General features: G+C 40.0%; 1 protein-coding gene and 1 pseudogene across 3 annotated transcripts in view; both read left to right on the plus strand.

Moving 5' to 3' along the window:
• The first annotated feature begins 1,132 nt into the window (after window positions 1-1,132).
• ANTXR1 (ANTXR cell adhesion molecule 1) overlaps window positions 1,133-22,696 on the plus strand; it is a 201,201-nt gene continuing 179,637 nt past the window's right edge. For 2 of the 3 annotated variants that reach the window (XM_016128442.2, XM_036225087.1), the window contains exon 1: window positions 1,134-1,633. In XM_016128442.2, coding sequence (XP_015983928.2) covers window positions 1,482-1,633 — 152 coding nt within the window. In that variant the 5' untranslated portion in view covers window positions 1,134-1,481. Of the gene's footprint in view, window positions 1,634-22,696 lie in introns of all 3 variants that reach the window. The other variant, XM_036225088.1, reaches the window with a different exon arrangement.
• On the plus strand, window positions 16,076-16,191 carry LOC118606314 (annotated as a pseudogene).

The raw sequence follows: 22,696 nt of genomic DNA on the forward strand, positions 1-22,696 counted from the left end.
TGCCAACCCTGTCACTCAAAAATGTTCTCTCCTCTATGTTTTCCTATCTTATATACCTTGCCTTTTCTAACCAATTCCCTCTGGTTTTCATGCTTTCATTAAGCCATTAAATTTTTACAGATCTTCTCACCTTCCTTCTCATTATAGAGCTTCAATGAGACCAGAATGAGTTTTCAATCCTTTGGTGATGGAGAAGTTACAGAAAAGGAAGACTTGCACAGGTTAGAGTTTTAATCTCCCCTAATTACTTTTTCATGAGAGCAGTAATTCACAAAGCATGGGTGTCCATAGATGTTACTTGAAGAGAACAGTTTTGTGGTCAAGTAGGTCTGAGAAATAGAATTAGATCATTTTTTTTCCTAAAAACAAAATATAATTCTCAGTTTTAACATGATAATAGGAAGGCTAGCTCAAGATTTCCTTGCCAGTTCCAAACTCTTTGAACGGTCCATACTCTTGTAAGCTGTTTACATCTGTCCTCCATCAAAGATAGGGTGAAAAAAGTCAAAGTTCACAGACTGAAAAGAAGAGCGATCACAGAATTTCTAAAATCTGGAGATGGAAGTAGTCTAGAATGCTCAGCCTTCCGTGCAGAGAGGGAGGAGGCTTTCTCTGTGGGACTGTTCATGCTGTTCTCAGCCACATAACTGGACCCCAACAGTCTGTTTTGTGATCTGCGCTGAGTACAGTAAAGTTGCTTGGATGATTCAGCTCACAAAGCCCCCGTTCTTCTCTGCTTAATTTGCACAACGGCTTGTTTGCAAAGATGCCAGTCTGGGTGGAAGCCACCGTGTTTGGAGGAAATAAGTTCTTATCAAATGTTTACAGTGAACTCATCAACAGATGTAAGACCGGAGAGGAAAGGACAGGGACAAAAAGGCTATAGAATAAGAGAGGATTAGAAATGGAAAAGAAGTAATGGGGGAAAGGCGGAAGATGCGTGAGAAAAAGAATAAGAAACCGCATCGTCACGCCCCCGCGAACGCCAAGGAGCGCTTTCTCCCTCTTCGGCCACAAGGTGGCATCCTTTGAACTTTCTTCGCCCAACAAAATAAGAAAGGGGGTAAAGAGGAGGGAGGAAAGGCAAAACACTCCCCCAATCAAGAACAATTTCAAAACCCACCCCACAATATTTTAAATCTGGGACAAAGAACCGTCGGGACGGACCTGCTTCAACTGCAAAACCTCAGCGCAGGCTTGCGAGCGGCCAGCCGGCCCGAGTCAGGAGCAGCCCCTTTAAAAAAAAGCCGAGTACAGTATTGGGATTCTTGAAACCTGAAACCTAGAAACAGAATCGAAGCGGAAACCAGAAGGAAAACCTTGAACTCCTCCAGACAATTGCTTCCGGGGAGTTTCAAGAGAGCGAGGGGGAATAAAGGGCCCGAGAGGAGGGCCCCTCGCATGGCGCATCCCTGAGGGTCCTGGCGAGTTCGAGGAGCGTGGGAAGGAGAGGACCGGATCTTCTCCCTGGGCTGCAGGTCATGGCCACCGTGAAGCAGAAAGCCCTCGGCATTGGCTTCAGATGTCTCTCTTTGGCCACTTTTGTGCTCATCTGCGCCGGGCATGGGGGCCGCAGGGAGGAAGGGGGTCCAGCCTGCTACGGGGGATTTGACCTGTACTTCATTTTGGACAAGTAAGTGCCGTGAGTTGTTCCGCCCTGGGCTGAGCTGATGATGCTTTCTCCCCGGACTGGGCTTGTTGGCAGGGTCGCTTTGGGACAGGCACGCCTGTCCAGGGACCAAGAAGAACTGCGGGAGGCGGCCGCGGGTCCCAGCGCTGCGCCTTTGTCAGGAGAGTGCGCCTCCGCATCCTTCTCTGCTGCGGGAGACAGTAGGGGAGGCGTCGCTCCTTATTGCGGGGACAAACTTCTTTTCTGCCTTGCTTTCTGTAATCGAGGAGAGTGCTAGGGAATGTGAGGATGCTGTTAACCTACTACTACAGTTTTGTGAATCCTTCTCATTTGTTGTAGAAACCTTGGTGAGAAAGGCTTGCTTGGGAGAAGCAGAACTTTCGCGCACATATAAAGTAAGAGGCGTGGGCTGTTTAAAGTCACTCCGCTACTTTTAAAAATTGCTGTCCTACGCAATGCATTACCTTTGTTCCTAATAATATACATGCTGACTGGGCAGTTAGAGAAAAGTATAGGCAGATTTCTCAACCTCGACGCTGCTGAGTTTTAGGCTGGGGAATTCTTTGTCGCTAGGACCATCTTGTGCAATTGTAGGGTGTTTAGCAACATTCCGGGTCTCAATCCACCACCGCCAGTGGGGATACGAGGACCACCCCTCCTCTCTCATCACCCTCTCCCATCCCCCAGTCCCGCAGCGGTGACAAAATATGTCTCCGGACGTTGCTAAAAGTCCCCTTTAGGTCAAAAGCCCCTCGACTTCAGAACCCCTCATGTAGGCAAATTCAAGTGCTTGGCGAGTTGACTGGTGGGCGACCAGGGAGGCGCAGGAGCCCGGTTTCCTTACCAAAATGGATAGTGCTTCGGGATTGTGCTGAAGGTAGATCTGAACTCTGACCAATTAAACACTTCCCAAAGCCCCTTAGATTTGCCAAGCCGCAGCCATTCAAGGAATCTCCATGCTATATACAAAAACAAACAAACAAACAAACAAAAAACAGCTTCGACAATAAAAAGCCCCTCAGAGAAGATCCATACTCGTTAAAACTGTTTGAGCTCCCCAGCGCCAGGAGAGGCGCTTGCTGTTACAGTGGTGGGGAGATGAATTTCACAGACTGGAAAGTATTTGGGAGTTGGAAAAAGAGTCCTGCAAAATAAGCTGGCCAGCTAGAAACCAAATGTGCTTTGCAGTTGCCCCTGGAGTTTGATTTTTCCGTAAAGGCTGTTTTGAACTGCAGATTCTTTGGATGAAAAAGTGAGATCTCTTTCTCGCAGATTTATGAGAAGAAGGCGGATACTGAAAATATACTCTAATGCTAAGAAATGGAATTTCTTTTGTTACTTTTAGTGGCAAGGAGCACCAGCTCACAGGTTCAGAGACTGTCTGAAAAGTCAGAGATGTCCATCATTGTGTTAAAAAAAAAAAAAAAAAGCCAGTTCAAAAGGATACACAGGAAAACATGGAAAAAGGGACAGAATCACCAGGTCCTTAAGTGTAGTGACTCCATATTGTAGAGATAACCAATTCTCAGGTCAGTTTATAAGTTCAATTCAACTTTTCAATCAAAGTTCTGAAGGAATTTATTTTGGTGGTGAAAAGAATTTAACAAAATGATTCTAGGTATATGTTAGAGAAAAAAAAAACAGGCAAAAAGAGCCAAAACATTTTCTGAAAAGAATAATGAAGAATACCTTTAAATATTATAATGTAATATAAAGCAAATTAATAAGAACTGGATGGCAGAGGTCAAAGGATAGGTGGAAAGAATAGAAAAATCTAGAAATGGATCCAAGGAAGCCTATGGAAGTATTTAATGAAAGTTTAACTCAGTGGGGAATTAATTTATTAATTTAAAAAATATTCTTGGACAAATGGTTGGTAACATGGAAAAAGAAAAAGGTTATATTTATATTTTATGGCACACACCAGAATGAGTTCCAGGACTGAAAATTTAAATGTTTAAAATGAAATTATTAGAGAACTCAAAGAAATTTTAGATGAATATTACTGTAATCTTAGATTTAGAGTTTTTAAAACAGGGCAGAAACAATAGAGAAAACTATGAAAAGATTGAAATATATTAAAAGTTTAAATTTCTCTAAGTGAAAAAATGCCATCAACAAAAGATCATAACAAGTTACACAAACTTTTGCAATATAAATTACTCTTTTTAAACCAGTTTTTAAAAGATCACCCCAATAAAAAATAGGCTTATTATATAAGTAAATCATGATATATATGAGTCAATAAATAAACAAAAAAATTCAACTTTACTAGTAATCTAAGAAATGAAAAATCAAAATGTAATTAAGTTGGCAAAGATTTTTAAAGAATTACAATAGTTAGTATTGGTCAACTTGTGAGGCATTGTCGTGTTTTACTAAAGAAAATATAAACTTGTACAGTCTTTCTAGACTTGTGCTGTTTGATAAAACTTTGTTATGGTGGAAATGTTATATATCTGCATTGTCCAATATGGTTGTCACTAGTGTTATGTGGTTACTGAGCACTTGAAATGTGGCTAGTGTTTTATTTAAGTTCGATTAAATTTAAATAGCCACATGTGGCTACCATACTGGATAGCAAAGACAAGAAGATAATTGAGCAACATGTATCAAATGCTTTTTTAAAATGAGGTTCTACTTTTCCATCTTACAATTCCATGTCTAAAGAGAAAATCCAAGATAGTAACATAGAAATGCCTATATGTCTACGTATAGCAGTGTTATTTATAACAATAAAGCTGAAAATTAGCTAAATGTCCAACAACAGGGGATTTATTGAGTAAGGCATGATAAATGTATAGTATTGGATATGAATCCTATGCATGTTTGTGAGATATTTTAAGAAAAACATTTAATGCTCATAATATACTCAGGTGAAATTCCAACACCAAACATTATGTATACATTATAATTATACCTTTGTTAAAAAGCCAAACAAACACATGTATGTGTGTGTGTGTGTGTGTGTGTGTGTGTGTGTTTACCCAATATCTAATTGTATTTCTCTCTAGAAGATAAGATTTTTGCATTTTGTTTTTATGCTTTTCTGGATTTTCAAAATATTTTACCTTGAACATATGTTACTTTTATATTCAACAAAAATAAATTGCTTTGAGTTTTTAAAAAATCATTTCAAGTGTGAGGAGGATCTCTAACCAGCGTGCTGAGCTCTCAGTCCTTTGCGATTATAGAGGATGCTGCTTCTTTTATATTTAATCCTGGAATAAATTTCTAAATGCACCAAAGGATTCTTTGCAGCACACCAGAGACCCCAAAATTCTCTGGGAAACAAATTGTGGGAAGACCTCTAAAGGCACCTACCTTTACATTTAGGTGGGGTCCTCTGATTTCCTTTAGTTGTCCCATTGCTTGATGAGAGGGATACTTTTGTACCGAATGAAAACCTTGCTAGAACTTGGTATGACAGCATGCACAACTCCAGCTTGCCATCTCCTTCCAGGCTAATTTATGTGATTGTGGAGCCCAGAGCTGGAGGATGGGCCAAAAGGCACGAAGGCTAACAGGACCCTTGGTGGTCCCTAAAGACATAGTCTTCTGTCCTAGAAAGAACCTGCTCAAACTGTGCTGTCCAGCACCCAACTACAGCAGAGTGGAAAGGGGAAAAAATGCTGACTCGTTTTTTCCTTGGGCTTCTAAGATCCTTTGGCTATTAAGATACTGTCTACAAGCTGAAACCAGCAGGTCACAGGACACTAGATTGACCATTCTTCTCCCCACCCCTCAACTCCCTTTTCCCTAGTGGATGGTTCTCTCCTTTTCCATGACATTAAATCTCAGCTCATTTCGGCTTTAAGCAGGATGCATCTCTGGCCTGGAAGGAACCCAGACTGTGCATTTAATAGAACGTCATGTTTTCTCAACCAGGAGCGAAGCTTTCATAATGACAACCTAGCCTGCCACAGTAACACAATAGGGCATTATTAGCGGCTTTGGCGACAGGGTTGGTGGACCAAGCTTCCCAAGGTTTTATACCGATGGAATTTCATGTTCATTTAAACATGCTTTTCTAGTTAACAGTCAGGAAAAGTAGATTGCTGGGAATTCAATCAGGGCTTTGAAAAGTCAGATTTGGAAAGGCCCCTCTCTGGAGAAAAACAATCAAGGAGCCTCCTTTAAGTCTTCCAGGAGCTCCTATAAGATTAATGTTCCCAGTTGACCAACCCACAGACATGAACGTACCTTTCCTCTCTCTCACAGGGCTCTTCCTGTTATTACACCATATACTTCGGTATCATCTATTGGTTTATTTTATAGAGATCTATTAGTCACTTACCTGGAAAAAGGGGATTCTTCATCACGAGTCCCGGGGAAGTACTGATTACATTGATGTGTGCCCTAAAGACTTCCAAAGTGGGACAGTGTCTAGGGAGCAGAAGAAAAGGAGGAGGCCGTGAGCTGGAGGGTGCCCATAAGCACTGAAGCTTTACTCGTAGGACTCACCAAAGCCACAGCCTGTCACTCAGTAAATCCCCGCATTTGTAGAGGTCCCCCCCCCCCGCCCCCGCAGGCTTACCATGTGCTCCTCTGTTAAAGCCTCTGTTCTCCTCCCTCTGCCACTTCCTTTTTGTCCAGCACCAATTTTCTTTCTCTTTACCCCATGCAAATGATGCCGTCTGCCACTTAGAGTTCCAACCCCAGGACCCAGGAACCACAATTGGATGATCCCATGGTGGTGGTGATCTTTATTGATCATTATTATGTGTTATATCAGGGTCACGGTCGTTAAACAGATTTTTCTAGCACTTGGCTGGGAACCAGGTATAGAACCAGGGCCGCTATACCAGGTATAGTATTGTTTTTCAGGAAAAATACCTTCTGGATTCCAAACCTCTAACTTAGAAAAGAAATCTTTAGTACTAGAACTAAAATCTCCCAACACTTATGCCATCTCACAACTGCCCCAAAGACAACCTTTCTTGGTAGATAGAGCAAACACTACTGTCCCTAACTTACAGATGAGAAAACTGCTCAATCTTTGTCAACCCACTAGATGAAGTGACCTACCCAGGAACCTAGGATGAGATCATGACAGAGCTGGGACGATGTCTGCGCCTGACTCCCAGCCCAGCTCTTTCCACTCATCACTGCCCTGGGCAGTTGGGCTATAATGGGAAGCACATGTCAATACAACAAGAGGAACTGGGTGGATTCCAGGAATTAAAAATCCCTGCATCAGAGTTTCAGTAAATGATGGTGCATACAGCAATTAAGGTTACTTAATTGAAGAACTACTGTTCTACTCTTAAATCAGCTATCCTTTCCTGAAAGTTTCAGGGACTCCAACATCCTGCAGCCCACAGAGATACTTCAGAGATCTGGGGGTTAACTGATGGATAGGGCTCTAGAGGTATCTTATCAGGACACACTTAAAGGTCCAATAAATAATAATTTGTTCAGGTTGAACCTGATGAAAAAGGGACATTGAGCTCTGCAGATGTGTTAAAACATGCAAATGTAACTTGTTTTCAGATATGTTTTGGAACAAGGTTTCCAGTAAGGAAAATGCAACATTGGCCCTGATAAGGGAAACAGAGTCCATTAGAAGGTACCTTGAAAATGTTACAATAATAATTCGAAGAGGCATCAGGAAAAAGAAGTGTTTTTCAGAGGCCAGGAATGTCTTTTTTTTTTTTTTGTATTGAAATGAATTCTGTGGTTGGTTTTAAATGTTCCTCCAGTTAGATTCCAGGTTTGGAGAGGACTTATAGTCAGTAGAACTGCCTACAAATTGAAAGACTTGGCATATGGGTCAAAAATTAAATAAGGCAAAAGTGTTTTGTTTTGTTTTGTGTTTCTGTCTGGGTCAGCCAAGTAATTACCTCTCGTTTCCTTAGCTATGGAGACCTGGTAACACTCAGCGTCAAGCTGAGAATAGAATCCAGGAGTGTTGGAGGAAGCCACCAGTCCCAAGATAACCTGTAATTATCATCAAATGCTAACGGACGCCCAGTGGTCCAGGAACAAACTCTAGTATCCCTTTGTGAGACTTGACTGTCACCTAAATGCAAATAAGATTTGCTTTATGCTAACTTAGAATATGTGTCTTTTTGATGTGTGGCCAACTGACTGGATTTCGCCTCTCCCAGCCATTACTAAGCAACAAAAGGCAGAATGGGTATTTGAACATTTCCTGACATGTTTCTCAGACATACCAGCCAGGTTCATACTGAAAAAAGGAATTAGATTTCTTCAATTTGGCATAAATTTCTTCTCAATTCCAATCACAAATGTGTAATCCATTAAAGGCATGGATAACACAATGCTATTGCAACCAATGTCCTGTTCTGGGAGCTGTGAGGAAATAATAGAAGCAGGAAGCTGTCTCAGACTTTTTGCTTTTTAGGCAGAAGGACATTAGAAGGACTCCAGGCAGCCAAAGCTAAAGGCTACAACTTTAATTTGGGGCAGGGGGAAGGCAGAGCAAATTTTAGATCAATACCAAGAAGAAATAACATTTAATGAACCCTTGTTACCTTCCAGACACAAGCACTTTGCCTGTATGATCTCGGTTAGTCTTTACAACCACATAAGGTCAATACAGTCATGATCACCATTTGACACATGAAGACACTGAGGTTTAGAAAGGTTAGCCAAGGTCACTCTAAGTGGTGAAACTCAGCTTCAGACCCAAGCCTCTGACTCATAATCTACGCACAAAGATGAAAAGAATGTTAACATGCAAAAGAACATTGAATCAATCAGGGTAGGTTAGGTTATGCTGCGGTAACAAATAATTCTCAAAATCTTAGTGACACGAAACAACAAAGGCACCAGCCTATGTTTATAATCTGCCTACGCTACATGTCTGATGAGGGTCAGCAGGGCCTTTGCTCATTAGTTGTACTGGGAGCCAGGCTGGTGGAAACTCCTTCTTAACACCTACTTCCACCATCACAGCTACAAGGGAAGAAAATGCCAGAAGGTCCCTGGCTGGCAATGAAATGCTCCAGCCAGAACTGACATGCATCCTTCTGCTCACAAACCATTGGCCAGAAGTAGTCACATGGACAGATGATGAAAAAAATGTCATCCTCCCATGTATTTAAATAGAGAGGAAACCCAGACATGGGTGGGCATTAAAAGCCTTTACTGTAGGCATGTGATTATACTGAGAGAGGGTAAAGAGATAAGGCTTGCGGAAAAGAGTCAGTTTGGAGTTCTAAGTCTTACATATATTCATCAGCCTGGAATTACTATCAGACATGACAGTTCAGATCTGCCCATGAGGCAGTGATGGCTCCTGTTCTTTTCCTCCCTTCCTCATTCCTCCCATACTTTAGATGAAATAGCACAGTGGACAAAGGTTTAATTAGATTAAATAAAAGGTAGAAATAGAAACTAGGCATGCTTCCTTGCTACCTAAGTATTACATGAATATATCGGAAAGCTAAGAATCTCTTTGTCCATAATTTGTGGAACACGAAGGAATTTGAAAGGCCGGGAAGGGAGAGCAGCCGCTGGAACAGTGTAGCAGCTGAGCTGAGAGGATGCCTGTTTATTGCAGAATTTGAATCAAGAGTATTTGGACTCCAACCAAATGTGTTTCTCAATGGGGGTGCTGCTGGCATTTTCAGTGGGACAGTTTTTCACTGTGTAGGACCGTAAGATGCTTAACATTTCTGATCCCTACTGTATAAATGTCATCATTAGCCTACTTAGTCAGTGTGATAACCAATAAATAAATGCCCCTGCATTTATATCTAAATGCCCTCTTGTGAGATGGCATTGAGAATCCCTAACTGAAAGACTGCAGGATACAGCAAGACATGCCAACGATGCTGATCCTAGCATCCCAGGATTGCATTTGGTATGTGAGCAGGAGGAGCATTTGTCTAGAGGAAGAAAGGGGGGGTTTTCGTGATAAGAGGACTGGTAGAAATTGTAGACCTTGGAAATGAACATGCTAAACTAGTGGTTCTTAACCAGAGGCCAGATCAGAACCACAGGGAGCCAAGGAAGGCATGCATATTTTGGGAAAGTTTCCCAGGTGATTTTGATGTGGTTTTCTTCCTCCCACAATCTCCCTGAGACTGAACAGGAAGACAAGAAAGGCTGCCCCATAATGATGGCCTTTCTTCTCCATGTTGAGGATGTAGCTGAGGCAGCAGACACCTCAAAAACCAACACCAAGCAGAGTTCTTATTTTAAATGGTGGTATGGAGGAAGAAGAGCAAAGGTCACAGATAAGCCATGTTTTGTCCTTCAGGGTTGCCAAGTCTTGCTATGTGTGCAAACACACATGAGCCAAGGTGTCTGCTAGGACAGTCCTTTGTTCCCTTCCTGTCAAGACTCCATGCATAAAATGGGCCACAGTGCCTCATAGGAGTGAACCGAAGCTTGGGAACAGGGGTTAAGAGACCTGATTTTGGAATCAGGCATCTCCAGCTTCAAATACCACTTCAGCTCTTTACCAAGCTTTGTGACCTTTTATTTAGCATCTCTGAACTTCAGGCTTCTCATCAATAAAAGAGGCATTAAATTTCTGCCTGGAGGGAGTGTTTTAAAGATAAAATAATATTACATTAAAACTTTTAACAAAACATTTGGTATGTGAGTGTCCCTAGAGAAAGAGGATGTGGTCCTTTAACAAAAAACATCTCTCTAGATTCCAAGCAGGACTACCTGACTGGTGGAAGGAATATATCAACTCAATTCCATACTTATCAAACTATGCTAAATTTATGGAATTACAAAATACCTAAGACATGGCCCTGGCTCTCAAGGATTTCACAGTTTAGTCAAAGGGTTAGGGAAACAGAGTTGGTAAAATAATTCATTTTGGTTGAGGTGAGGGAAGCTTAAGAGACTTAACAGAGGTGGTGACTTTGGATCTGGAACTTGAACGTTGAGCAGGATTTTGTCAAGTGACAAAATAAGGGAAAACATTGCTGGCAAAGGAGCAACATAGAGAACAAAGTGCTACATACTGTTTGTGATGTAAGCATGACAGGGCGAGTGACATGAAAAGAATCTAGAAAGAGTGGATTTTTTTCATATCGGCAATAGATTATGGGATTAAATGTTTTTAAGGATGAAAGTGGCAAGCTTATGTACATATTAAATATATTTTTTATTTTACATAGACGTCGCTTATTCTTATGGGGGAATGAGGGAAGAAGAACGAAATCAAGAGCTCATGTAATGAGAAGCAACAGGACTTGATGAGCAACTGGATGGGTGTGAATGGAAGAAGAAAAAGTTACAAGGATAAGGAGTAGTTTTTGGAAGATAAGAGAAGTTTGGTGTGGACGTGTTGAGTCTGAACATGGGAGATATTTGGGTGGAGATGTTGAGTAGGCAGTTGAATTTATACTGGAACTGAAAATAAAGCCTGAGTGTTGTTAGCCCAAGGGCAGCAGCTGAAAATGTGGTATGGATAATAAATAATGTTGAGATAATATCAAGGTACCGAGAATAAGAAATGTCAAGAAGAGATGGAATTTAATGAGGAAGATGGCCAGGGTCCAGGAATTACCAAGAGGAATGTCTGGGTGTGAAGAAACTCCACAGAGCTGAGGGAAAGTTGCCACAATAGTCGAAGGAGAACCAGTGAAGAATGGTACCTCTGAGACAAGAGAGAGAGAATTTCAATGGGAGGACGATCAGCTGGACATTTTCCCCTAAAATGCCTTGTTCCTCTATTTCTAGTCCTGGTGATGACCTCACCATAAGTCCAGCCACTTAAGCCAAAGATCTAGTAGTAACCCTCTTCCTCAGACTGCCAGGCCTGACAATGCCTGCACCCACATTTCTACTGCGTCTACGCCATTCTTTGCTGTGTCACTGCCTTGGTTCCTAGTGCAGGCCATTTCTCGCCCAAGTCACTACAACCTTCTCTAAATTGGTCTCTTTCTATCCTTTCTCTACCCTTCCATCCACCCTGTTCTCTCAATACTGGCATCAAATTGACCTTTTTAGAATACAAATCTAATCTTGACATTATATCCCCTACCCCTTTGACCTTTAAACACATCCAGAGCTCTTTTAGGAGAAAATGGAAATTTCTTAGCAAGGTATTCAAGAGCCTTATTGCTCAGGCCACTGTGTATTTCCCTAACTCTATCTCTTTCCACACCTCTACCCCTGTAATTCCCAACAAAACTGCACTATGCAGTCAGCTGAACTAACCCATGCCTGCTCCTGCCTTTAGCTGTAATGCCCTTTATTATCACCCCTGTCTTCACATAGGTGATGCCCTCTTACCCTTTGAGATGATTATTGGTACTTGGTCCCCTCCCATCACTGCTTTTGGGCTTCCTGGGGTAAGAAAAATTAAGAATAATAATCACCTCTCTACATTATGTCATTTTAAATCCCTTCCTCGTTCAGAATTCCTCAACCTTATAACAACTCCTGTCCCCTGATAAGCAGACGGTACTTCATTATCAAGAGATAAAGAGGGATAACCCTTAGTGTTTTTCCTCAGGGGTCGTATTTAGTGACCTTATCATCTTTTCCTCAAACTCTGATGCTCAACCATATATGGCTTCAATTAATAAGTACCTGTAGGAACTACCCAGAAGAGGGCTTTCCCAATATCTTGGTGACGAAAAGATTATAATCAGAATCAGTCATCGTGCCATCGTTCCTGACATAAAAGATAATGCAAATATTAGTGTCATGGAAATTATATAGCAAATAAATGTGAAGTATTCTAACTGTAACTATACACCAGTCACAATAATAAATAATAATAAGGTAAAGGAAATACAAAATGCCATTGGCCAGGACATTCCTAGCCTATGCTCGTTGTCCCAGTAATATTATTAATAGCTTCCTATTTTATTCTTGAAAGAATTTCTGATTGGATTTTCAATTATACAGTCATCCTGATTATTAACTGACATGAAGGACAACATAAATGAAGAAAAAGGGAAAGGATTAAAGGCCAAACAGGTAAAGCCCCTCGTAAACTTTATTCCATTAAAGTTAGCAACCAGTTCAGCGCTCCTGATTCCATTCAGGTACCCTAATTTTAAGATCTTCTTGGTATCCCCACTCCCAAATTCCCATAACGATTTGTGAAAATTCTCTAGTCCATCTCACTGTCTTCGCACTTAACATCATGAATTGCAATTGTCCATGTCCTGACCCCTCCAGGGGTGGCAGGGTTGCATAGGTGTTAAGAGCACAGGTTCGAACACCAGAAAGGAGACTGTATGAGCTTCGTGTTTGGACTAAGAGTGTGAACACCAGGCCTAGAGCACCAGAGTTCATATCCCAGTCCTACCACTTATTAGTTGTGTGTCCCTGAGCAAGTTACTTAAGCTCTTTGTGAACTCACTTTCCGCATCTGTAAAAAGGAAGTAAGAGTGTTTTCACATAGGATTGCCATGCGCAATAAGTACTCGATAAATAGTAAGTACGCAATAAATGTGTTGTAATTATTAATCTTTTTAGATTCTAAAGGACCTACCAGGCATTCAAAAGAAGTTTGCTGAATCGTTAAATATTATCTTATATTGTGGATACTGTAAATACATTCAGCAAGAAAAGACTGAGAGAGGCCATATGCCTTAGTAAAAATAAAGGCATTGTGACTTTTGGAAGTACATTTTCAAGACATCGGAATTGCAGAAACTAAAATTTAATGATCTGAGATGCTTAGTGGGAGATGAGAAAGGAAAGAAAGTTTTTTTTTGACTTCTGAAAAAAAAGCTGAACATAGCTTCTCCTTCTCTGCCTCTCCCACTATCATCTAAAACTGCTCCCCCAACCCCCCCCCCAAAAAAAAAAAGTCTTAAGGAGTCTCCTGGAGGGAGCCTGCCTCAGGTCTGAAGACCAAAGCCAGTTAAGCTGCCATGTAACACATTTGTAAGAAATTCCATTAGAAATGAAGTAGATGGACTGAGTTTGAAGGAGGTCAATCAGAGTGTTGAACTTTCAATTTCAACTCTGTTGTCAAATTGTAAAAAAAATGTAGGAAAGATTCTAGAGGAGCCCCCCAAGAACAACCCCAAATCTGGAAGTGAGGTTGAAGTAAAGAGTGGGACATAATAGGGATGAGAACCGTCTCCTTCAGCCCTGCTGCCATAGTGTGTCAGCATCATGCAGAGGCAGCCGCACTGCATAATCAAAGGGGCAGTCATACCACCATACCACAAAAGAAGAGACCACGAGCACCGTGCATCTTAATGACAGTGGTTCTGTCCAGCATTACTGAGTCCCGCCCCCCACAGATTCTGGGCCTCCAGGGAAACAGCAGAGTTCTGCCTTTGATTATGTGGATGCATAGGTCAGGTACAGCATGATGTGAGCCTACAGTAGGAACAGGGCCAAAAAATCCTACATATGGCAAGCTGGCATTGGTGTAACTGTGTCTAAAACAAATATACAAACCTTGCAAGGATGAAATTCCTCTGTGAGAAATGATGAGGAGCTTTTCCATTCCCCACTCCCCCATAACTGATGGAACAGTAAAATAAACTTACTTGAGCTATTCATTCCTCTCCCCCAGACTCAGTTCTTACAGAAATTTATACGTGTGAAATGATGGCATCTATATGTATATATGACATAACATATATTACATGTAATTTTAATATAGAGAATGTAAATATATATAATATTTGGGAAGCAAATACCAGACCCAGTTACACCTTCTCATAATCAAAGATGAAAATAGGGTATATAAAATCTTAGCAACTTAAAGCGTTTAAACAAAATTCCAAAGGTAGAAGAACTTACTTATAGATAGAATTTTCAATAGCAATAGAGGTCAGTCTTAGCCCTATATGTTTTATGATTTCGATGAAGCTAAATAAAATAAGAACTTTGTGAAGCAAGATAAAATATAAAATGAGAAGAAAAAGAACCTAGAACAGTTAAGGAAATATAAAATAATATGGAAAAATGTAGTCACCTGAGCAACAGTAAAGAGCAGAACCGATAATGCTGAACATGAAATAAATAATGAAGACATGTTTGATAAATTCTCATAATTTGAATAGAAGTTGAGTTAGATGAAAGTGATGAAAGCAAATTTAGTAAAAAAAAAAAAAATGACAAAAATAGGTATCCAATAGACCAGACAATTTGGGTTGTTAAAGAATAGTTTAGAAGAAATATTTAAAGGTTTAATAAAAGAGAACTTTTCTGATTTAAGAAAAACCTGAAAATGAAGATTAAATAGGCTACTCAAGTAACAATCACAATTATTTAATTAAAAGAGACTAATCCTTAGACACTTCATGGTGAGAATTTATAATTTCAAAAACAAAAGAAGACTTACGAGTGGGAAAAGACACAGGTTGCCTACAAAAGCTCTGAAATATTAAACGATGAAGAATTTTGATGGATAAATTTATGACCTAAAATGTTATATCCAGCCAAGGTGTCACTTACATATGAAGAAAATGGAAAGCCATTTTCAAGTAGATATGGAGTCATCTAAAAGGGGAAGTAAGAATAATTTTCTGTAAGAAATTACCTAAAATAGTGAACTGTTTTTAAAATTTTTTTAAATATGATTTAAAAATTTTTGTATGTCTGAGGAAGCCTAGGTAGGGAATTTAAATATCACATTTTACTTAAGACTCTATAATTATAAATAATTTTATAAATAATTTTATATACAAGAAGTGGCAATGACCATTGAAGCCATTTAAGTAAATATATGAGTAATTAGTATTTTCCATAAATTTTGAAATGATATTGCATCAACAAAAGGAAACAGTCTGTCATGAGAAAGGAGCAAGTGGAAAATAAGCTTTTGAAGAGAAAATATGCTGTTTCTGAATATCCGTTGGAAGCAATGACCACACTGAATCCTACAGAAAGTAAGTCCAGTTCTTCAGAAGACAGTTAGAGAAACTTTTCCCAGAACTCAAGGAGAAAGGATATAGACATTAAAATTATGAGAAAAGGGATAAGTAATACAAAGTCCAGGAATACTATATCCAATATATACATGATAAAAGTTCTAGAAAGAGAAGAGGACATTTATAAGAGATACAATAAAAGATCATTTTTTCCGAGCTGAAGAAAGGTTAGTCTTCAGATCTAGAGAACTTACCAAGTATTCAGCCTAATTAATTTTTTAAAAGATCTACAACTTATGCAATCTTAGATAAATTATTAAATTAGATTAGAAATGTTTATATTTTTCTCAAAAGAAAAAAAAAAAAACATAAGCATCCCTTCTCCCATAAAGAAAAAAACTCATTTGCTTTAGTTTACAACATTAAATGCTAAAAAAAAAAAAAAAAAAAAAAGACCTTAATAATTATAGAGTCTTAAGTAAAATGTGATATTTAAATTCCCTACCTAGGCTTCCTCAGTCACACAAAAATTTTAAATGTATAACATACCCATATTGAAAAAAAATCACTTGAGGACATGAGTCTATAGTGTAGCACTTAGCATGTCTGCTGTACACACAGAAGGTCCTGGGTTCATGTCCCAGTGGAGCCACAGTCCATGGTCTATGGCCATGCCACCCTGAACAAGCCCAATGTCTGATCTCAGAAGCTAAGCAGGGTTGGGCCTGGTTAGTATTTGGATGGGAGACCACCTAGGAAGACCAGGTGCTGTAGGCATAAATAATAATAAATAATAAAAAAATTTTAAATCACTTGAAAATATTGACATCAAAATGGAAAATGTACTGGAAATAAAGTATAAGAAAAAGACATGGTATAAAAGAAACAGAAGTAATGGCCTCAGAAAAGTTGTTAAGTCACAGTAACTGTTATCAAATATCAGTGAGGTTATACAGCAAAATTAAAACTTTAAAACTGCATTCTCGAAAAAGAAAGTAAAAAGCATAAGTTTTTATGCAGGATAGAAAAAAATTACTTGTACTATAGTCACGTATACAAAAAAAAAAATGTAGTTTACTTGTAGCTTCCAAACTCCTCTTTTTTCTCCCAAGTCCATCCACTGGAGAGTAGGAGGGATGGAAATCTCTAAATTTTGAACCCAAGTGATAAAGCCATCTGATGTGGTGATTTTTTTTTAAATCCCTTTGGACAAAATGCTCAGTCTTTCTGATTTTTCCCCTTCCAATAAAATCTGGACATTTGAGAGGGAATAATTTGTCCTTGTGAATAGGTCTTTTGGTTTCAGACCAGTTGGTTTCATGGAAAGTTGTTTCACATATTCATAGAACAGAAAATTTCAGTATTAGTTAAACTCTTCCAGCAAATAGAAAAAGATGAAGTTTCTTAATTTACCTTAGGAAGCTAGCCTATATCTAATGTCAATATCCACCAAAGATAACACATTCATATCCAAACTTCTGACTAAATTTCAATAAAAATTTTAAATCTGAAATCAAATACCATTAAAACAAAACGTACAGTATAATAAAGAATAATACACCCAGACCAAGTAAAATTTATCCTAGGAATGTAAGAGTGCTTCAGTATTTAGGAAATGTATTATGATAACTCACATTTATTTCGAACACCAAAGATGAAAACCAAACTATTTCCTCAAAAGAACCTGAAAAGACGTCTCTCTGAATACTTAAATGTTCAAAGGATATGGAGGATATGAATAATAATTAATGAGGTTGATTTAATAAATATATTTTCAACCCTATACCCCATAGAGAATAAACTTTCCTTTCAAATGTCCATGAAATATTTATTAGGTCACAAAGAATGCCTCCATATGTATCCCCAGGCACAATTTTTCCAGTCCACATTCTCAGCAATAAATAACAGGAAATGAATGGTGAAAGTACACTAAAACTTCAGCCATCAGGAAAAAAAGCACATAGATTTTTACATTATCTTGTCACTAGGAAGACTGAATGAAAGTGACTGTCTAGGACAGGATGGCAAATTGTGGTCTGCAGACTGTTTTTGTAATAAAGTTTTATTCAGTTACTATCAATGGCTACTTTTGTGCTGCAGCAGCAGAGTTGAGTATTTGCAAAGGTGACCGTATAGCCTTCAGAGCCTAAAATATTTACTGTCTGGACCTCTACAGAAAACGTTTACTGACTCCTGGACTAAGAAAACATTCGCCACCCCAATAGAAAATGGGCAAAGAATCTTGATACCAAGGTCAACAGTTACCCAGGGACCCGCACTTAGTTTAATGCTCTGCTGTCACATCTTGAATTTCCTAATAATTTTTGTACAAGAGGCCCTGTGTTTTCATTTCGCACTGGGTTCTGCTATTATGCATGTTGTCCTAACTGACATTCAGTGTTTTGAAAACAAGGAAAATCAAACGAACAATAAATATGAAAAAAAAATTATGGCTTATAATTAAATGCATCCACATAAAAACTATAATGAAAATCCACTTTCACTTACAAAACTTATAGCTATTTCAGACAGTTAATCAAGAATGTGGGTGAAAGGTTAGAAAATGAGCATTTCATATCTTGCTCTTAGGAGTTTAATAATCATGAGAGTGGGAAGTGAGTTACAGCAGCTACCGTGTCCTGCCTGGTTGCTGTGTGCCAAGCAGGATAGGATGCTTGGTGCCTTACAAATATTGGACTTAATGCTCGAAACAATTCTTAAGAGGTAGGTACTATTACCTCCATTGCATACAAGAGGAAGCTGAAGTATAAGAAAGTGAAACGTCTTGTTCAAATGTCACACTAGTAGTGGAAGAATAGGAATTTGAACTCCTATCAGCCACCAAGTCAGTGTTTGTAAGTGCTGGTCCCACCCCAGCACCAGCACTTACAAACACTGAGTAAATTACCCCACATTTCTGGGGGGAGTTTGGTTGGTCATGGCTATCGAGTCTCACATTTGTATAAATTTTAACCCAGAAAGTCTACTATTAGGAGTTTTTAAAATTCTTGTATAAAGAAATCCAGTAATTATATGTGTGTAAGGGTAGAAAAAATGTATTCGTACTATACTCAGATACATAGAAAATAATTTAAAGCTGCTTTGCTTATCCTCAAAAGACCATCCTGCTGGGTACAAGCGTGGAGAGAAGAGCAGGCGACTTTCTTCCTAGCTGGAAATCTTAGCCCAATGCAAGCATTTAAATACTCAGCAAATTATTCTAATTTTGTTTAGCCTCCCTCCCACCCCCCACCCCCCATTCCCTGCCACTTCTCTCGCTCTTAGGGCTGTGTCGTTGAGGGGAGGCTTATTGTTTCCTTGTGGCATGTACATGAACGTGGCCTCTGACTTTTCTGGTAGCCACAGTACCATCCCTTGTCTGGTCGTGGTCGCCGGGTGGTCATCCACAGATCACATTGTTGGCTTTGGCCGGTGACACATAGGTCTCATTTATCACATCTTGGTGTGCATTGCAATTATGGGAAATACCTTTGGGGCAGCTAACCAATTTTCTGTTTTCTTAACAACAACCACCACCACCACCACAACAACAACAACGATTTTATGTTGAATTTGCACCCAAAATACCAATAGTTGATATCAGAAAATGTGTTTTAGACTTTTCTGGTATGTGTGTGTGTGTGTGTGTGTGTGTGTGTGTGTGTGTGTATGTGTGTGTAAGCACATGTGTGTGTCTAGAAAAAGGGAATTACTGGAGGTAAGAGGAGTACATATTTTGCTATATCTTTTCTTATCTTGATCCACAAGAAAAAATTACAATTTACATCTTGATATAATATATATATACATTACTTACACATAATTGACCAAAAGTTTCACAAAGCATTCCTTTCTGTTACAGTATGCAATATATCCTGACATTTTTTGTTCTATTTCATTTTTTTAAAAATGTTGGCAAAATCCCACCAAACTGATTTCCCAAGTCACTAATGGGTTGCATTCTATAGCTTAAAAAGTGATTGTTATCATAACCATGGGTTACATTAACTGAAGGGGAGATGTTAACAAGTCAGTAGGGTGGGGCCGGGCATTCCAGGGCTGAGTTCTCCATGACACGAACAGGGTCAGGTTGAGTAGCCTCATACTCAAAGTACAGTGCTTTGTGGCTTGCTTTGAGTCTGGACTGGTGTCCAAAGAAGCTGGAATAAAAGCAAGAGTTGAGGTCAAGCTTTTTGAGCCGGAGGGAGGCTTGGCCATGACCCGAGTCAGTAACAGGAGGGTCAGGGCTGAAGGCCTGAGCTGGGTCCAGCCAGTCAGGGCACAGCATGAGATTAGGAGGTAGGAGAGGAAGGCCAAGAAAGAAACTGGGGAGCATGGAGAGGGGGCCAACGAACTCAGGGCCTTGGATGGCAGAACTAATTGCTGGTCCCCCTTAGTGGTGCCTGAGGCTGCCATACTCTTCAGAATTCGCTGGGGACCTGGGTGGGTCACTGAGGACATCAGTGACATCAGCTGGGTGGGGCTAAGGAAAAGCGGGACTGACAGTTTTATAATTTCCATCCATAGAGCAACTCTGCTCTTCCAGCTTTAAAAGACTCCTGGGTGATGATTCCAACTCTGAGCTCTTTTTTTTTTCCCTTTCGTTTTATTCTAATCCATGTGCAAAAGTGGGAACAATTTAAATTCAATTTGGCCCACTCGATTCTTTCTGACTCTGGTGTACATGTGGCTAATGGAAAGAGCCTGTGTTTTCTAAGGAGCTTAACCACAGGGAGGTTTGGAAACTCACATAAACACAAAAGAATGTATTTCAGCAAACAAATTAGAATGAGACTCAGAGTACTTATTTTGCTCCTATTCTTTGCCTTGGACATAAGGGAATGGTAATCCGAGGGCAACCCTGGGCCCCATGCAAATCCCTTGCTGGGAGCACACAATGAGTACAACATCGCAGAAAGTTGCTGACTTCTCGCCAGTTCCGAACGCTGGAGAAGGCGTAAAAAAATGTATTGTAAGAAACAGTGGCTTTGCCTTCGTAGGTCTGGGGAGCCCTTTTCAAAGCCAAGTCAGAAAGTGGTGTGGGAAGGTATGGACCCTAATCTCGATGAACGCAGGCGTGTTGAATCTTCAAGCACAGAATGCCGTAGACTGTGTTCGAGCAGAATTCCCGGGAGGCTACTTGAATTCCAAATATTTTGAGATTTATATTTGTGGAACCAAGGCACAAAATCCCAAGAAGGAGCCTGAATCCTCCACACCTGGCTGGCCCATGGAAATCTTCCGGGATGCAATTGCATTTGAGTTAGGACTTAAGTAACTGAGTCAGATATCAGGGATCTTTCACATCAACTGATTTCTAAAACATGGGCATTTCAACTCTCTAAGACTGTAGTTTGCCCAGCAATTGTGTGTAACAAGCAATTCTTAAAAAAAAAAAAAAAAAAAATCTACAACAAAGTCCAATGGAACAGTTCCCAGCACTACTTATATTTGGGTTATGAAGGAGTGTTTATTTCTGCCTTGCAGTTTTGGTCGTGGGAAAGCCATTACTGCCTGAAGAGAATATAAGAATTCCATAGTTGGGATTTTAAGATCATTAACTCTTAAACAGGTTGGCCTGAAAAATGAGACATTTTATACATTGTAGGGTGGAAAGATGCTGGAATTGGACCCACTCTCTGCCACTTACCCAACCAATACCCCACTTCTCCTGGCTGTGACTGGGAGTCCACTCAGGTCCTCAGGGTTGAGAGGAAGCTAAGGGTCTGAATATGGTCACACCACCCGGGGTCCATTATTCTAGGAGTAGCTACTGGGCAGATTTCAAACCAGTACATCAGTTGACAAGGCAAAGTGCAGGCAAGGCACGTATGTTATACAGGAAGTCCAAACTGAGTCCAAGGCCCAGCATATCATTCCCTTTGGGAGAAGGGTGGAGGTCTAATTGAGGTGCCAATGGGTAGTCTCCAGAAGCTCCATGGATGAGGTACTTAGCGTTCAGGGTTAGGAAGTCTAGCTATAGCCAAGGAGTGGTAGTGAGGCAGAGGAGAGGATTGTGGCACCTGGCAGGCAAGCCTCTTGCTCTTGGAGATTTGGGATAAAGAGGTGTAAGCAGCACCCGCGATGGGGTTCTTTCCTTTTCCACAGAGTGATTTGATTTTGGAGTAGGACAGAGCATGCATGTGTGGGTTAAGAAGGCTCAGGAGGATTCGTCTGCTCCTTTAGCAGCTAATGCCCCTTGGGATCCCATGGTAACCCAGAGAACACCAAACTGGTTTGGTTCTCAGAATCTTAGGAGGTATGTTTACCCTTGATGCTTGATGCAAAAGCCTATATACATCTCAAGTGTGTCCCTAAGGGGTATATTTTGGGCAAAGCTTACATAACTGTAAAAAACGATCATGTCTAAATATGAAACAACAAACCTCGACAGTAACAGGGCAATTATTGTGAGAGTTAGAATGAAAGAAAAGAAGCTCTCAATACTTCTTCAGCTCCAGTTTTATCTTAGGGGCCTCATTTTATTTTTTATCTTGAGAAACTACACCACCTGCTCATTAACAAGAAAGTTTTCCCAATAGACCTAAACTTTTTCAACACGCCTGATATTTCTTGAATCTTTATATCTAGCATCAACAAATCAGAGGAATACCAAAATTATATAAATTTTACATCAGTCAGAAGAATAGTGAGGATGAAATGTTTTAAGACACAAGGAAGTGAATTATCATTGGGTGATCCTGTTTAATAAATAAAGGAATGCAAATTTATTTGCGACTGTGAAATAGGGCCAATCCTTGAGAAGAGAGTAGTAAACCAAAAAAGATTTACTACAAACCTCTTCTCCTTAAGCAGAGAGCCAATAATAGTCTCTCAATTCTAGTTTGAGTCCTTATTTCACCAATGTTTTGGCTCTACTCCCAGTATAATTCCTTCAGTGGATGACTTGTCTACTGATAAAGAAATTGAACTTGGAATGGGGAGAAGTGGGGATTCCTCTCAAATTATTAGGCATCTTACAGTACCCTTCAGTAACCAAAATTTCAGATAGTACTTGTCCTGGTTATATGGACCAAAGCACAACATTGCATTTCTGAAATAGTCACAGATAACTAGTGTCCAAGGAAATGTCCTGATTCTGGTGGAAAGGAGTTGTAGAATTCTGGATCGAGCTTTGGCTTGCAGTCAGCTATATGGTGCTTCTTCTGAGGCCCTTACATGGCACTGGGCCTCCACCAGGACCCCCAGGACAAGAATATCGACCCATGGCTGGAAGAGAGAAGTCAGGACCAGTCTTTGAGATTTAAAGTATACAACTGAA

This window comes from Rousettus aegyptiacus, unplaced genomic scaffold (assembly GCF_014176215.1).
Source record: "Rousettus aegyptiacus isolate mRouAeg1 unplaced genomic scaffold, mRouAeg1.p scaffold_m13_p_7, whole genome shotgun sequence".
NCBI classification, from domain to species: Eukaryota; Metazoa; Chordata; class Mammalia; order Chiroptera; family Pteropodidae; genus Rousettus; species Rousettus aegyptiacus.